The sequence below is a fragment of the Myxocyprinus asiaticus genome, chromosome 13 (assembly GCF_019703515.2).
Source record: "Myxocyprinus asiaticus isolate MX2 ecotype Aquarium Trade chromosome 13, UBuf_Myxa_2, whole genome shotgun sequence".
Lineage (NCBI taxonomy): Eukaryota > Metazoa > Chordata > Actinopteri > Cypriniformes > Catostomidae > Myxocyprinus > Myxocyprinus asiaticus.
Genome location: NC_059356.1, coordinates 46,224,554 through 46,243,310, shown reverse-complemented (window position 1 = coordinate 46,243,310; position 18,757 = coordinate 46,224,554). Strand labels below are relative to the sequence as shown.

At 38.4% G+C, this 18,757-nt stretch overlaps 1 protein-coding gene across 2 annotated transcripts in view; it reads left to right on the top strand.

The window, feature by feature from the left end:
• coro7 (coronin 7) overlaps positions 1-18,757 on the top strand; it is a 171,743-nt gene that overhangs the window by 45,897 nt on the left and 107,089 nt on the right. For both annotated transcript variants that reach the window (XM_051714117.1, XM_051714116.1), the window contains exons 8-9: positions 12,175-12,258; positions 12,389-12,471. In XM_051714117.1, coding sequence (XP_051570077.1) covers positions 12,175-12,258; positions 12,389-12,471 — 167 coding nt within the window. The remainder of the gene's footprint in view (positions 1-12,174; positions 12,259-12,388; positions 12,472-18,757) is intronic.

Below are 18,757 nucleotides of genomic sequence, written 5' to 3'. Positions count from 1 at the left end.
TAAACTCTGAGTTCCACAGGGCTCAAGGTTCGGCCTGCTTTTGTTTTCATTGGGAGCCAATCTTTTCATAAATCTCGGCTCAGCCAGAAGCTGACTTTGAGGTTTGGCTTTGTCCCGGTGTTCAAGGTGTTTTTGGTGTTAATTTTGTCATCTCCCGGGTGTTTTTTTTTCTAATGCCATCTGAAGGGTTTCTTTTTGCCGTATGGCTGTGTCTCATATTTGGTCTTTGCTCATTTAGCGTGAATTGAATTCTGTACGCTCAGAGCTGTTAGCTGTGCTTTGTTCCTAAGCTAAAGTAAACAGCGCTCTTAGTCATTCCACTCTCACATACACACTGTATGTGTATGTTTCTAAAGGCACAGGATGCTTGGGCAGTATTGAGGCTGTGGGCAATAAAAATCGAGAACTGATTGGAGATCAGCAAATTACCCAGTGTGCTTGAATACTGAGTTTGAGTCACCATCTTTGTTTTCTTCTCTTCCATTACAAAAACATAAAGCTATTACAGAAGTGAGGAGTTTTAAAGATACTGTGATTGCCGTGAATAAACCAGCAACTTTCTGGTCACCAGCGTCACCATCCGACCCGATGCATCGAGTTTCAACACTGTTATTGGTCTTATTGACTGGACTTTGTCATGATATTTGACTGTGTATTGAGAACCTCCTCTTGAACTCAAGTCTTAATAGCTGAACATTCTGGATTTGTGAAACATCCCTCAAACAAATTAAATTACATTATTTTAATTAATGGCATATTTTTTTCCAGATCAAGTAGAGGAAAAAAATTATGGAATCACTCAATGTTGAGGAAATAATTATGGAATCACTGTGTAATTTGCATTTCTAAAACAAATACCTTCACAAGTCTTAAAATGGAGAGTGCTTACAGACCATATCGAGCTGTTGGACTTGGCTAATTGAAACGAAACATGGCCCCAAAAAGAGAGTTGTCAATTGAAACAATGGAAAGACTGTAAAACTCCTTCAAGATGGAAATCGAACACGGAGTGTGGCAAAAGAAGTTGGTTGTTCCCAATCAGCTGTGTCTAAAATTTGGTGCAAGTATAAACAAAATGGGAAGGTTATAAAAGGAAAACATACAGGTAGACTGTCAGGATAAAAAACTCAAAGCAATATGCCTTCAAAATAGAAAATGCTCAACAAAACAAATGAAAAAACAAACGGGCGGAAACAGGAGTCAATGTTTGTGACGGAACTGTAAGAAATCGGCTGAATGAAATGGGATTTACATATAGAAAAGCCAAACGAAAACCAGCACTAACACCTAAACAGAAGAAAACAAGGCTACAGTGGGCTAAAGAGAAGCAATCATGGAGTGTGGATGATTGGATGAAAGTGATATTCTGCGATGAATCATGAACCTACATTGGCCAAGGCGATGATGCTGGAACTTTTGTCTGGTGCTGTTCTAATGAAACATATAAAGATGAATTCCTGAAGAAAACAGTCAGATTTCCCCAGTCATTGATGATATGGGGTTGCATGTCAGGTAAAGGACCAGGGGAGATGGCAATCATTACCTCAACAGTCAATGCACAGGTGCACATTGACATTTTGGACACTTTTCTCATTCCATTGATAGAAAATAGGTTTGGTGATGATGAAGTCATTTTTCAGGATAATAATGCATTTTGCCACAGAGCAAAAGCGTGTTAAAGCTTTTCTTATATCAACTCAATGACATGCCTAGCAAACAGTCCGGATTTCAATCCGATTGAAAATTTATGGTGGAAATTGAAAAAATTGGTCCATGACATGGCTCCATCCTTCAAAGCTGATCTGTCAACCGCTATTCGAGAAAGTTGGAACCAGCTTGATGGAGAATATTGTTTTTCATTAGTGAAGTCCATGCCTCAAAGAATTCAGGCTATCATAAAAGCCAGAGGAGGAGCAACAAAGTACTAATTGTGATTTTTATTTTTGATGAGTCCATCATTTTTTCCTAAACATTGAGTGATTCCATAATTTTTTCCTCTATTTGTTCTGGAAAAAATATGCCATTAATTAAAATAATATAATTTAATTTGTTTGAGGGATGTTTCACAAAGCCAGAATGTTCAGCTATTAAACAAAAATTGTTTTGTGCCATATCTGTGATTTGTTTATTTGCTACGAAGTAAAAAAGCTGGGTGAACGTCCTCTAAATGTGGTGATTCCATAATTTTTGCGAGGGGTTGTAAACACGCTAGATGGCCTTTGATCATTGCGCCATGTCTCTCTGTTTTTTTTTTTTTCAGTGTCTCGCACAGGAGAGCCACATTTTTAGACACTATGTCAGGTTAAAAAGAACTTCAGCTTTTAAAAACGTGTCTCGTGACACATGCATGTGGTTCTGTTCGTTGCTCTGCACCTAGCTTTTTTTAACGCAAGAACACTTTCAATCTGATCTGCCCTTTAGAATTCAATGTCTGCGCTGTTTTCAATTGTTTTTCTATGTGTACACGGTAGACGTCTTCTTTGACCATTGCACCATGTCTTGCTGTTTTTTTCAGCATGTAGTGCAGGAGCACCTTATTTTTTAGACACCGTGTCAAGTTAAAAAGAATTCAACTTGCAAAAATGTGTCTCGAGACACATTTGTTTCCATTCATTGCTCTGCACCTAGCCTTTTTAATGCAAGAAGCCATTCGATCTAAACTGCCCTTTTAGAGTTATATATCTGCGCTGTTTTTCAATTGTTTTTCTATGTAAATTTGCTAGACGGTCATCTTTGACCACTGCGCTACTGCGTCTTGCTATCTTTTTTTTTTTTTTTACGACACATGCATTTGGTTCTATTTGTTGTGCTGCATCTAGCATCTACTATTGAGCATTTTCGGAAGTCTCAGTTTCTGGTGGAGGAAAACACTGTTCCAGTGTGGATGGGAGGCATAAACAATTTAGTGTAGAAGTTGTCTTATAGTGCTTTTGTAACTGCCACTTACTCTTGCACTTTCTTTGTTATAAGTTTCTTTGGTAAGAAAATTCAAGAAGGTAAAAAGAATTGTGAAAATAATATCATAGCTGTTACCATACTGTATACCTTGACTGAGTGATTGATCCCTTTGACATCAATGAAGAAGACTCAATATGTGGTATACACACACGTGTGAAATAGATAAGTGTGCCAAACACACACTCATTGCGGTCCAGATGTCAGCTCAAGTTGTAAGTGCAGAGAGTGCAGGCCTTACACCCTTCATGTGCACGAGTGTTTATTTGGTAAAGAGAGCCAAACTGGATGATAAATAATTGTGTTTAGCATGTGCTCTCTCTCTCTCTCTCTCTCTCTCTCTCTCTCTCTCTCTCTTTCTCTTCTCTCTCTCTCTCTCTCTCTCTCCGCCTTTCAACCACAGCTGCAGAAACACTCCTAACCAATACTCATGACATCATTATCAAAGATCTTCATCTGCTAAACATCTTTGCATGCATAATTGTGGTTACAATTATATATTTTTTTCTTAGCAGATATTTTCTTACCTATGCAGCTAATAAATATTTCAGATCAAGATAAACATGTATGCATCTATAAGGCTGTGGTATCACCTTTAAACAGCGTTATACAGTTACCCCAAAAAGTATCTGGACACATTTGGACATTTAATCTATACTTAAAAATATAAAAAAATAAAATAAATCAAACCAAGTGTTATTTGCAACAACAACAACAACAACAACAAAAAAAAGAATAAGCTTTTCTTTTCAGAGACATTTTTGCAGTAACTTTAGGCTTACATTAGGTTTTGCATATTTGTTTAAAAATGTTAAGATACTGTGTATTGCTCAAAAGTAGGACAGAAAGTATTATTGGACAATACCTGGTTGTCAGACATTACTAGTGGAACATGTTCATAGTAAATGTGATGAACTACACATGTAGTTGGTTAAAACTAGTAAAGAGGTAAGTAAAGATAGTTCTGTAAAAAACTCTAATATTGTTTTGTTTGTTTGCTTGTTTATTTGTTTTTGTTATTTGTGCAATGATATTTATACAAATAAAAATAACATAAGTGTTACTTATGTTTCCAAAACTATCCAAATCCTTTTTGGGTACACTATATATGCCATCTTGTGGAGTGGTGGTGGCGTTGTGGGCTAAAGCACATAACTGGTAATCAGAAGGTTGTTGGTTCAATCCCCACAGCCACCACCATTGTGTCCTTGAGCAAGGCACTTAACTCCAGGTTGCTCCAGGGGGATTGTCCCTGTAGTAAGGGCACTGTAAGTTGCTTTGGATAAAAGCATCTGCCAAATGCATAAATGTAAATGTAATGTAAAATCTCTAGGAATTGGTGCAGCTTCATTAATAACTGAAACTTGATCGGCCACTGAATTAATCACTGACAGATGAACATCTCAAATGATGAATGGAAATTTACATGACATTATCAATTATCCCTGTGTATTTTGATACCACAAACTCATTTGTTCCTCTGGCATTCCTGTTCCGTGTTATTTCATTTGGCTCAAAGAGGGCAAATAGAACCAGGAACAAGAACCACAGAAGGAAGGTGATGGATTGTAGTCGTGGAGCGTGAGTCAGCTCGATATACAATCTTATTTTGATGGCTCTGAGTTTATTCTTTTCATGAATGCAGGAGTGAAACCCTGTGCCAGCGTTTTATTCCAGGTCGGGCCTTGCCAGAGTTTACTCTGAGCGATGCAAGCACATTGTTGCTTCACACTAGCAGGTCAATCAGAGGCTTTTCCATGATGAATTCACTGAGGGAGGATGAAAAGGACAAAAGGAATGGAAGGGTGACAGAGAGTGAGAGGTTGAAAGTTCGGAGGCTGTGTATGATGTATGTGTGTGTTCTTCAGCCATCTTTTGGAGGACCATCTGCAGACTGAAACAACAGACAAGGGACTCTTGCATCTTTGTTGTCTCCATGTGTTGTCTCGTTCTCTCTTGCTTCTTCCTTTGATTTGTCTTTCTTGTGGGGCCACACCAAGGAGCTCTATTATACCTGGACAAAGATGTGTTTACACGTCTCTGACATAGAGTACAAGCCAAGTCATAAGTCTTTGAGCTGGACTCCAGGTCAAGTTTTAAGTATTTGTGGTACAGTCCAGGTCAAATCTCAAGTCTATGAGGTGGAGTCTAGATGAAGTCTCAAGTCTTTGAGGTGAAGTCCAGGTCAAGTCTCAAGTCTATAGCCGCATTTCCACTGTTGAGCAAAATGAGGGCATGCAAATGCGTGCCAGGGCCAGTTGCGTTCTCACTGTCACTTCCGGGGCTTAATTGGGCCTCCTCGGGGGTTTCCTCAGGGCCAATGGCCAATGGCCGTTTACCCTTTGACCAAAGAAGGCCAACTGGGGATTGAGGCGTGGTCAATGTCAGAGGCGGAGTTTAGCGAGATACTCATGCTGCGTTTCATACAAGTCGAATGTGGGATATTCCTACTTGAACTCTCCAATAATAAAGGAATTCTATTGCCAGATGCTAGGAAAATGACACTTAAACAAAAAAAAAAATACAACGCTCCCGTTAGCTTGAAAGGGGTTTCACTGTCACCAGTGATGTCTCCTATCAACCCAAATGATAAACAATGCTGCTATGCTAGCATCTGTGCTAGAGGTGTATGATTATCAAAAGAGTTTAATTTATCGTGTTTTTTACACCTGTCTCTGCAGGCTGTAAACGTTTATTAAACAAGCTTTCATATTTTGTAATGTAGGAACTTTGTACATCTCTCTGGGTGCCGACATGTTTGTGTGACTTAACGCACCTGCATCTCAGCGGAAAAAAATTGCGAACACATTACAAATCCGTTAAGTCACACAATGGACAAAATGGTGCCCAAAGGAAGAGCTTTTCATGGTTCATGATCATGGACGGTGTGCTGGGACATCGCCTTGCTGTTAGCTGTTAGTGGAGAGACCAATCGGGACACCATGGCAGTTAACGTGAGTTGTCACCGTTAACTTATCTTGCTAGCTAGCTAATGTATACATACAATATAAGCTTGATTTTCTAGCTAACTAGATACATGCGTTTTTGGTTTGGCTTGTGAAATAGGCAGGGTGTGTGACATTTGCACAAGGGTGGTGTATTAAGGACAGGTTTTAGGGCAGTGCTGCAGGGTTTTTGGCCTGATGTTGGGAATGCAGAGCAGTTTCGGTCTGTTGGCTAGAGGTCCGAGGCTACTGGCCCTGCATGACCAGTTTATGGCCCTGGCTCGCACTGGCCCGATAGTGGAAAAGCGGCTTATGAAGTGGAGTCCAGGTCAAGTCTCAAGTCTATGAGGTGAAGTCCAGGTCAAGTCTCAAGTCTATGAGTTGGAGTCCAGGTCAAGACGCAAGCCTGTGAGGTGGTGTCCAATGCAAAACACAACTGTTTGAGGTGAAGTCCAGGTCAAGTCTTTAAGGTGGAATCCAGGTCAAGACAGAACTCTTTGAGATGAAGTTCAAGTCCAGTCTCAAGTCTTGTAAGTAGAGTCCAGGTCAAGTCTAAAGTCTTTTAGATGGAGTCCAAGTCAAGTCGTAAGTCTTTGGTAATCATTTTCTATGCAATACAGGTTAGTTTGTCAAAGAGTAATCAATTTAATGTATTTTGTTGTTCACATGTATTTAATTTGGAATCCATATCAGGTCACATGTCAATTGTTTAGAGACTAAGTCGAATCTCAAGTTAGTCATTTTGTGTCGCCACATCCGGCTCCAAATAGTAGCGTAACCAAACATCACCCATCGATCTGTCAATGGACGATCGCAGTTTTTCTTTATAAATTAAGCCAACTTGGATGCACTTGGCAGTAAACATCAGCCATTTAATTGTTTCTTTGGAGTAACACAACACTTCACCATGTGTGTTATCTACCACTTTAATGTGTAAAAGTATCTGAGCAAGGAGACTATCAGCGCAAAGTTCATGAGGAGTTGCACACGCTCTTCAGCTTACTCTCAGAGGATGAAAGTGCTCAATTCAAGTCCGAAGAGACAACTTTTAAATGTTTTAATGTAATCGGTTTTACTATTACAGCATGCTCACCTCCCATTTGTAAAAAGTACAGTTGTAGACACTGGGACAGTTTTATCTCTATGTTTTATTTACATTGCATTCGGTCGTGACTCGTGAGTGGACGCTTCCCCAAATCATCGCACTCAAACATTGAGGATATAACAATGATTAAACCAGTTATTTTCTGTAATCGGACTCTGGGATGGAAATGTTTCTTTATTTGAAAATTTTTTAATGGATCTTATATCATACATGGAGATTATAAAAAGTAAATGAAAGCAATATGATTATTATTATCGCAAATAATCACATTGAAAAAAATAATCACATAGAAAAAAGTCCTATCATTATCGTTAATATAGTTTGGCTGGAATCTTTTGCTGTAAGTGATTATAATGATAAAATGTGTTCTGGGATACTTGCTCTACACATCCTCTACCCTGGGGTTGAAAATGTTTGGTCCTATTCCAGCAAACATATTTCATCTTGGATAAGAACCAAAGACTTCCATACCTTCCATGTGAGGACCGATAAAGTATGATATAGCCCAAGAGCTACGTCTCCCCTGAGGGATATATATTCAGATATGCATTTATGAGATAGCCCTATGAGAGTGGTTTTATGCACTGGGTGTGTGCAAAGTTGATAGATGCCTCATCACTGGTTGGCTGTGAACTTCAGACCACAGCCAGATACACCAAGAGAAAGAGAGACTCAGGGTGTCTGCATACTAGAACTTAGTGTGGACACGTCTGTCTGACATCAGAGTTTGGTTCGTTCTGGTTAGTGTGAAAGATGTTTTTCAAAGTTGAGTGTGCACCAAAGAACAGCATCAGTGTGCTTGTGTTTTAAGTGTTACTGGTCTGGTTTATGGTTCATGAGGATTCAGTACAGTACACAGTTGGTTTGAAAGTAATCCAGCATAATTTATCAGTGGGAATCACTATTGATTATGTATAATTATCCTGTTATAGTGTAATGAGTTTCTAATTGTCGCTCGTTTCCGCAGTAATTGTCTTTGTTGAGTAACCATCGCATCTCGTAATTCATCGCATCTCTTGCAACACATCCGAGTCATTACCTAGCTACAATGGCAAACAGCTGCCACTAGTACTCGCTGTGATGCTAGATGATATTATGTTTTACTCAATGGCAGTACAGTTGTACTCATGGTGGTACGTTGATGACACAAATGTATCGTGGCTTGGATCCAAATAGTACAATGTGAACTGCAGCTTACGAGGGAAGGGCGAGGTGTTCAACAGAAATTTATTTGGAGATAACAATCCTGTCTCTTTACAACAGTTATGGGTCTATTGACGGCAGTATTTCTCGTTTCCACTTAATATATGTGAATGTGTGTGGCGAGACTCCTCCAAAAACAATGAGTTTGGAGATAAGATTCCATTCCTCTGAAATCAATAACTGTACACTTCCAAAGTCTGATGTTTAACAAACTGAGCTGACTCCCTCCTCTGTAACACTTCAACCCATCCAATCAATACTCAAGCTTGTGCTAAATCAGCTAAGTTTTCTAAGAAATTAGTAAACCATCATGTCTGACTTTATCAAGTTGTTTGTGTGTTACTGAGTGTGTCTTAAGGTATTCCATTGACTTGTATTTAACTTGGAATATTCCTTTAAATGTCAGTCCGTCTAGTGTTTTTCTTTAACAAGCGGAGGGTGGAAGTGTGGAATGAGTTTATTTTTATTAGGCTTTGATAGATACTTGCAGAGTCCTGTATTTATCTGTCAAGGCCTAATAAAAATTTTTTTTCTTTCCTGTAGCTCAACTGCAACTAGCAGGGCTCATTTCCCAACTCATATACTGATAGAATGTATCCTTTCTTCCTTCCTTTCTTTCTTGCTTTCTTGCATTCTGTCTTTCTTGCATTCTTTCATGCTTTCTGTCTTGCTTGTTTGCTTTCAAGCTGTCTTTGGAACTTTCAAGCTTTTCTTTCCTAACCCTAACCCCTACCTAACCCTAACCCTTATCTTTCAAAATGTCTTTAAAAAATTGTATTTTATTTATTTATTTATTTTATTCCTTCAAACTTTGAACTTTTTAAACATTCCAACTTTCAAACATTCCTTGAAATATTATTTCAAACTACCTTTCAGTCTCTGAAAGACTCTTTTGAACTTTCTTTGGAAATTATTTCTTTGGAACATTTTCAGACTTTCTTTTGAACTTTCTTACTTAAGAACTTTCTTTTGAACTTTAATCTGAATTGCCTCTCTTTCGTACTTTCTGTAAAACACTATTTAATTTGCCCTTTATTTAAAACTTGCTAGTTTTCTTTTAAACTTTAGAACTTTCTTTGTTTCTAACCTTCTTTCTGAGGCTCATGGTTGTTGGGGCTGGACCCAGGCAGAATCTACATTCAGCCAGTAAATCTTTGGGACCAGATGGAGCTGAATCAATTCTTAATGTGTTTTGCACCTAGATCATGACACATTCGACTTTGATTTGGCAGCTTAATGACACACTAAAAAAAATTTTTTTTTCTGAATATAAAATGGCTCAGTGTAACCTGCACACACAGCCGCTTTGGTGTTTGTCTTGTGTGTCTCGTGGCGGGGAACGCACCTGGTCACCACATCTGAGACTGTGCAGATGTGATGTTTGCTCTGGGTCCAGTCACATTTATAATGAATGACTAGCTGGATGATAACTGAGATGCAACATCTGAACAAGTAGCATTATGGAAAATGAATGTGATTTTTTTTTTCTGTTTTCTTTCTATCTTGTTCCTGGCAAACATGAATGTTTTTGGGTTCTCTCAGTTATTTCACAGCGTGCTCCTGACACATTCTGAAACAGTTCTGTATTGTGAATGTCATGTTTACGAACACATTACATTCAGAGATAAAGTTCAGTGATAAACAGACTTACTTGTGTACCTTTTGAATGTATACATTAAATTATTATACCCTGCTGAAAGAGCAGTGTATATATATATATATATATATATATACACACACACACCCACTCTAACCTTTTCTTTTTGTTTTTCTGTTTCAAAAGTGGCTTATTCTTTGCAATTCTTCCCATAAGGCCTGCACCCCTGAGTCTTCTCTTTACTGTTGTACATGAAACTGGTGTTGAGCGGGTAGAATTCAATGAAGCTGTCAGCTGAGGACATGTGAGGCGTCTATTTCTCAAACTAGAGACTCTGATGTACTTATCCTCTTGTTTACATTTACATGTATGCATTTGGAAGACGCTTCTATCCAAAGTGACTTACAGTGCACTTACTACAGGGACAATCCCCCTGGAGCAACCTGGAGTTAAGTGCCTTGCTCAAGGACACAATGGTGATGGCTGTGGGGATTGAACCAGCAGCTTTCTGATTACCAATTATGTGCTATAGCCCACTACGCCACCACCACACTGTTTAGTTGTACATCTGGTCTTCCACATCTCTTTCTGTCCTTGTTAGAGCCAGTTGTCCTTTGTCTTTGAAGACTGTAGTGTTCACCTTTGTATGAAATCATCAGTTTTTTTGGCAATTTCAATCACTGTATAGCCTTCAATCCTCAAAACAATGACTGACTGATGAGTTTTTAGAGAAAGCTGTTTCTTTTTTGCCATTTTTCCTAATATTGACCTTAAGACATGCCAGTCTATTGCATACTGTGGCAACTCAAAAACAAACACAAAGACAATGTTAAGCTTCATTTAATGAACCAAATAGCTTTCAACTGTGTTTGATATAATGGCAAGTGATTTTCTAGTACCAAATTAGCAATTTAGCATGATTACTCAAGGATAAGGTGTTGGAGTGATGGCTGCTGTCTAGATTTGATCAAAAATGACTTTTTTCAAATAGTGATGGTGCTGTTTTTTACATCAGTAATGTTCTGACTATACTTTGTGATCAGTTGAATGCCACTTTGGTGAATTAAAGTACCAAATTCCTTCCGAAACAGCAAAATCTGTACATTATTCCAAACTTTTGGCCGCCAGTGTGTGTATGTGTGTATATATATATACTAATATTTTATGGAGGTTTGTGTTCCTTGTGTCATCTTTGGCTTGCTCACTGAAGACCTAAAGACAATAATTTTTAAGGCATGATTTCCATTAACGTTATTCATTTAAACAGCACAATGAGGACATTAAGACATGGCAGCATCATTGTCTGTTACTGCATCATTTTCTGTAAAGCTGATTTGAAACAATGTATGTTGTGAAAAGTGCTATACAAATAAAATTGACTTGACTTATTTATTTGGGTTCGTCTAGGAGTGTATAACCTATCTTTGATTATACAGACTTATAACTTTATGCGCAATACACACTCACACATACAATACTTCCTTTAAGAATGTCTTTAACACGTATCAAATGCACTCAAACATCTTTTCCCAGCGTCATATCAGCGCTATAGATTACGGCAACATTTAAAAAGCATTGTGATGATGTCAGAGTGATTTAGCTGTTGTTCAGAGGTCAGATGTCATTCTCAACGGCCCCTGCACCCCTCACATAACAGACAAGCCCTGATCTGTCTCATATCTCACAAAGAGATCTTTAAAGGACAGGAAGAGGAGTCTTGTCAGTCGTTCACTCGTCAGGGTCCACTCTGGTCTGCTGTCGGGACATCTGAACACTTGCCTTTAAAGATACCCCAGTTTCTCTTGATCTCTCTGTCTCTATACTGTTTATAATGTATTTTTGAAAAATTACTTAAAGCAAGATCCAAATGTAATTGTTTTCCACACCTGTAAACGGCAGGTAAAATAAGATAATCTACCATAAATATTTTTTACCGGCCATGAACCTTTATTTTGCAAGGGTTCACCTGTCACAAAAATGCAAAGAAGATCTATCGTGATTTTGTTCCCTCTTAGCTTAATTTTTTGGCTTAATGTGTGGATTATTTCACATATGTGTCCCCACATAAAGATTAAGCGAAAAAAAAAAAAGAAAAAAGTAATCTGACGGCAAATTTTCCAGTAATGTCAGCACGTTAGAATTTGTGCAAGTCGTGCAAACCATATAAGATCTCTGTTCCCTATAAAGTTACTGGCCAATTGGTTTTATTTACTTACCAAAGCCAATTTTACATTTGGCACTTGGCGAGTGTTCATTTTGGACCTTAACTTCAAACATCTGACTGTTGGCCCTTTTATGTCACTCTTTAATATTTAGAACAGTTCACGTTTATGTTCAGATCACTCATGTGGCTGTTTGTTTCTCTACAGTGCGCTCAAGGCCTTCAAGGTAATAAAGACTCTCGCATCCTCTGGGTTAAAGATGACAACTTACTCACCACTGGCTTTAATCAGGTAATGTTGACATTCTCTACATAATTTTATAGTTAAAATGGGAAATTGAAATTGCATGGATGTGTTTGTCCATTTTCTTATAGGTTGTCTTGTCCAAAATGTTAATGATAATTTTTGTGCGTGTTTGCAGGTACGTCAGCAGGAAGTGAGGCTCTGGGACAGCAGGAAGTTGAGCTCGGCTCTCAGCTCCGTGTCTTTGGCCACCTCCAATGCGTGAGTGAAAATACAGATTTATTTAGTGTTCTCTAGATTAGATGGCACTGATATTTCTGAGGTTTGTGTAGGTCAAAGTGTTGCTCACGCTTGCATTTTGTGTGCTGTGTATTCATGTGGGGATCATTTTGAATATAGAAACGAATGCGCTGTTACGGTGGATATGCAGTAAAAGGTGCTCACATGGCACAACATACTGATTTATTACAGGAATATGCTAGCTTTCTTGTTCGGATTTCTTGAAACTGGTATTGTGGCTTAATTGGGTTTTTGTAATCGAGTTACAGCGACGCATTTACATGACACATTGATTCAGTAATTGGACGTAGTTCCAATTTATATATATATATATATATATATATATACAGTATATAGATATATACATAATACAACCCCAATTCCGAAAAAGTTGGGACAGTATGAAAAGTGCTAATAAAAACAAAAAGGAGTGATTTGTAAATTATCTTCACCCTTTGCTATATTGAAAGCAGCAAAACTACACATAATATGATGTTTTACCTTGTGAATTTTATTGTTTTTTGAAAATGTTCAGTAATTTCAAATCAGATGATTGCAACATGCCCCATAAAAGTTGAGACTGGGGCAATTTAAGACTAATATTAATTTGACGAGTTGAAATAACAAGGCGATGTGAAGCAGGAGATGTTGAACAGGTGGGGTAATCGTGTCATAGTGCTGTATACTGTATTAGGAGCCTCCAAAAACAGCCTAGTCCTTCAAGAGCAAGGATCTTTCAAGACTTATCATTTTGCCAACAGATGCTCCCCAAAGGCAATTTGGAAGGATTTGAGGCATTTCACCCTCTACAGTGCACAATATAGTTAAAAGATTCAAGGAATCTGGTCAAATCGGGCAATACGAAAACCACTTCTGAATGCGCGTGATCTGATCCCTCAGACATTACTGTCTTAAAAAACATCATTCATCTGTAATGGATATCATGAACATGGGCTTGGGATTACTTTAGTAAACCTTTGTTAGTCAACACCACTCGCCGCTGCATCCACAGATGCAAGTTAATGCAACGCAGAAGCCCTACATCAACACTGTCCAGAAGCGCTGCCGACTTCTCTGGGCTTGGTCTCATCTTAGATGGAAAGTAGAACAGTGGAACTGTGTTTTTTGGTTCAATGAGACCACATTTCAAATAGTTTTTGAAAACACAGCTGTCGTGTTATCCGGGCCAAAGAGGAAAAGGGCCATCCAAGCTGTTATTAGCATCAGGTCCAAAAGCCAGTGTCTGTATGGGCCAGGGGTGTGTCAGTGCCCATGGCATGGGTAACTCGCACATCTGTGAGGGCACCGTTAATGCAGACAGATATGTAAAAATGTTGGAGCAACATATACTGCCATCCACATTTCCAGGGATGTCCCTGCATTTTCCAGAAGGACAACTTCAAACCACATACTGGCCGGATTACAAGTGCATGGCTGTGTAAGCAGAGAGTGTGGGTGCTAGACTGGCCTGCCTGCAGTCCTGACCTGTCTCCAATTGAGAATGTGTGGTGCATTATTAAGCACACCATCTGGCAACAAAGACCCCATACAATTGTGCAGCTGAAGACCTACTTAATGGATGAATGGGGGAAAAGTGCCAAAATGCTTAAGAAGTGTTGTTAAAAAAAAATGGTGATGTTTCACAGTGGTAAACACTCGACTGTCCCAACTTTTATGGAGCGTGTTGCAATCATCTGATTTGAAATTACTGAACATTTAAAAACAAAAAAACAAACAAACAATGATATTCACAAGGCAAAACATCATATAATGTGTAGTTCTAGTGCATTCGATATAGCAAAAGGTGAATATAATTTACAAATCACTCTTTGTTTTTATTAGCATTTTTCATACTGTCCCTACATATATAAGTATATACACTATATATATATATATATGTATATATATATACAGTACTGTGCAAAAGTTTTAGGCACTTGTGAAAAATGTTGCATAGTGAAGATGTCTTCAAAAATAATGCCATAAATAGTTTTCATTTATCACTAAATGTCATATAAAGTCCAGTAAACATAGAAAAGCCAAATCAATATTTGATGTGACCACATTTGCTTTTAAAACAGCCCCAATTCTCCTAGGTACACCTGGACACAGTTTTTCTTGGTTGTTGGCAGATAGGATGCTCCAAGCTTCTTGGAGAATTCACCACAATTCTTTTATCTTTTTAGGCTGTCTCAATTGCTTCTGTCTCTTTATGTAATCTCAGACTGACACGATGTTCAGTGGGGGGCTTTGTGGGGGCCATGATATCTGTTGCAGGGCTCCCTGTTCTTCTATTCTAATCTGTTCTATTTGCAAAAGTAATGTTTGGGAGTCTAACATTTATATTTCATATTGACACACTAAAGCTGAAGATATAAATAACAATCTTAAGACAAATGATTTTGTGAAACATCTTATGTGCCTAAGACTTTTGCACAGTACTGTGTATTTATATATATATATTACACACACACTGGCAGCCAAAAGTTTGGAATAATGTACAGATTTTGCTCTTATGGAAAGAAATTGGTACTTTTATTCACCAAAGTGGCATTCAACTGATCACAATGTATAGTCAGGACATTAATAATGTGAAAAATTACAATTACAATTTGAAATAAATGTTCAGAGCTTCTTAAACTACTTCAAAGATTTCTCATCAAAAAATCCTCCATGTGCAGCAATGACAGCTTTGCAGATCCTTGGCATTCTAGCTGTCAGTCTGTCCAGATACTCAGGTGACATTTCAACCCACGCCTCCTGTAGCAGATGCCATAGATGTGACTGTCTTGTCGGGCACTTCTCACGCACCTTACAGTCTAGCTGATCCCACAAAAGCTCAATGGGGTTAAGATCCATAACACTCTTTTCCAATTATCTGTTGTCCAATGACTGTGTTTCTTTGCCCACTCTAACCTTTTCTTTTTGTTTTTCTGTTTCAAAAGTGGCTTTTTCTTTGCAATTCTTCCCATAAGGCCTGCACCCCTGAGTCTTCTCTTTACTGTTGTACATGAAACTGGTGTTGAGCGGGTAGAATTCAATGAAGCTGTCAGCTGAGGACATGTGAGGCGTCTATTTCTCAAACTAGAGACTCTGATGTACTTATCCTCTTGTTTAGTTGTACATCTGGTCTTCCACATCTCTTTCTGTCTTTGTTAGAGACAGTTGTCCTTTGTCTTTGAAGACTGTAGTGTACACCTTTGTATGAAATCTTCAGTTTTTTGGCAATTTCAAGCATTGTATAGCCTTCATTCCTCAAAACAATGACTGACTGACGAGTTTCTAGAGAAAGCTGTTTCTTTTTTGCCATTTTTGACCTAATATTGACCTTAAGACATGCCAGTCTATTGCATACTGTGGCAACTCAAAAACAAACACAAAGACAATGTTAAGCTTCATTTAATGAACCAAATATCTTTCAACTGTTTGATATAATGGCAAGTGATTTTCTAGTACCAAATGTGCAATTTAGCATGATTACTCAAGGATAAGGTGTTGGAGTGATGGCTGCTGTCTAGATTCGATCAAAAATGACTTTTTTCAAATAGTGATGGTGCTGTTTTTTACATCAGTAATGTCCTGACTATACTTTGTGATCAGTTGAATGCCACTTTGGTGAATTAAAGTACCATGTTCCTTCCGAAACAGCAAAATCTGTACATTATTCCAAACTTTTGGCCGCCAGTATGTGTGTGTGTGTGTGTGTGTGTGTGTGTGTGTGTGTATATATATATAAACTTAAAGCTTGGGTTTATTTTTTGGATTGTGGCAGAACTCTTGACTCTGATTCTGGTGGCACAGGTCCAGGCAGGGTGGGCAGGCACATGGGCAGCACTTGCATGAGAAGTCCTATGTGCTTTAGCGTTACTCCAAACACGAACATTCCTGTTTACAGAAGCAGCCCTGCAGGGCCAGAGAACAGGCTGTGAGATGAAATGTGATGTTTACACTGCTCTGTTGTGGCACTACTGTTGTAGCAGCTCTGTGTTTCTTCTCTTGTGGACAGCAGGGCTGCATACGCTGTGGTTCAAGGTTCCGTTCGGCCATAGAGGTGTGTGAGGAGCGAGTGGAGAGGTGCTTACACAGGCGGGGGAATTTATGGTTAATATTTTTCCATGCCTTGTGCTATGACACAGTTATTCTGTAAAACCCTTTTTCTAGTTTGCAGCAAAAAGTCTGGGGCTTATTGCAGCATAAACTAAACAAGAATTGCCCACTTTGAATGGAAAAGCCATCTAACTGACATGCAGAACGATCAATCAGATTCGGATTTGTCATTGCATGTCGTTAAGGGACAGGGTTAATTGAGATGTTTTATACCATAAAAAAAGACCAGAGTGCGGAAAGAAATAATTTATATAATGGAGCGATTGCAGAAAAATGCGGAAAATGTGTAGAGAGATATTGTCCTCACTAAGTAAGTATAGTGTTTAAAACAACAACTCACAACACATAATATAACTAGATTTCTCCCAGAAAAATTATCAAATATGTTTATGCTTCAAGCGGGCGATACAATGACTTACGAAGCAAAGTGATGCACATTAATATTTTTACCACGCTACGTCTTTAGCCACGTAATTTGTCCCATCCCTTTAAAAAATTATATTCTTTTATTTGTCCATATTAGATGTGCAAATTGACTGCTGTGAAAATAATTAGTTAAATATTTAAAAGTGAAGTGTGTAATTTCTGCACCTCTGGCATCACCAAACAGAATTGAGGAAACTGTTTTCAAACAGGTGTCCCGAACACTTCGACATCTGCCATTGATCAGAGCAATATTTAAACTTTTGGGGGAATCAACATACGAATGGCTTACTTATAATTAGGGCTGTCAATTGATTTACATTTTTAATCAAATTAATAACATGAAATGCTGATTAATTAGTCAAATTAATTGCAATTAAAATATTTGCTGAGAAAGGCTCTCAAATAACAATAATTCAGTATATAATTAGTAAATAATTATAAAAAAGTTATATTTAAATAATTATAAATATATTACAAATATGATAATTCAGATCATTAAAATATATTTCGGGCAAAGCATTGATAAGACAATACAAAAAGTGGCTTTAGATGTCGAGATATTGTTTATTTCCATATTATTGAACATAAGCCAGTCATTGGCCTGGAGTCCACAGCAATACATTCTGCAACTGAATTCGTCAATCTGTCTGAGATAGATTTATTATAAGGGCTTGTCTAAGGACACGTCAGATGGATGCTTTTGGAGCGTCTCACATTGGTTGCATCATAAACACAACATTTTTAAGTTGCTGTGTCAAGTTAAACGTAGTTTGAAATTTAGAAAAACATGCTTCGAGTTCCCTGCATTCGGATTTGCGCTCCATTCAGCTGTGCTTGAACAAAAGTACGCATCCTTAACCTGTGCTGTTGCTAGTGTCAAGCAAGCCTGATTGTGGTTTGTTGTCTGTACAGCTGCACATTGCCTATACAGCTGGAGTTTCACTTACTGCCCCCTGCTGAAAACAGGTGATACTGCAAGCTTTAATTGCTCTGATGGTTGGAGTATTACTTTTTACGGTCCACGGACATGATTAATTGCACATATTTTTTGTAACGCTTTTGTTTTTATGTTAAGAATCGCACTGAATGAAGGTTTAAATTGATACCCCTCCTTAAAATTGACTCTGTACATTAAGCTTGGATAGCTGTATTTTAACATACACATTTCACCTTTAAATAATTTCAAGCAGAGGTTTTCAGTGGGGTTCAGGTCTGGAGATTGGGCTGGCCATGACAGAGTCTTGATCCGGTGGTCCTCCACCCACATCTTGATTGACCTGGCATGGAGCATTGTCCTGCTGGATAAACCAACCCTCAGAGTTGGGAACATTGTCAAAGCAGAAGGAAGCAAGTTTGCTTCCAGGACAACCTTGAATGTGGCTTGATTCACACATCCTTCACAAAGACGAATCTGCCCGATTCCAGTCTTGCTGAAGCACCCCCAGATCATCACCAATCCTCCACCTGGTCGTCTAATAGTTAGACGGAGACCTGGAGAGGCCTTCAAGCCACAGTGTCTCGCACCCACTCTGTTACATTAAAGCCAGCTTGTCATGACATAAAGATGGTAAATTCATAAATTTGGATGTTAAAATATGTTCTCAACACTCATAAGACTGATAAACAGAGAGTGTGATGTGCTATATTTGTTTGTGGGCAGGTTATGTAGCAACAAAGTCATCATTCCGCTTTCAAGTCAGAAGAAATGCAAGTCCGAGAGGTTCAAAGACCCCAG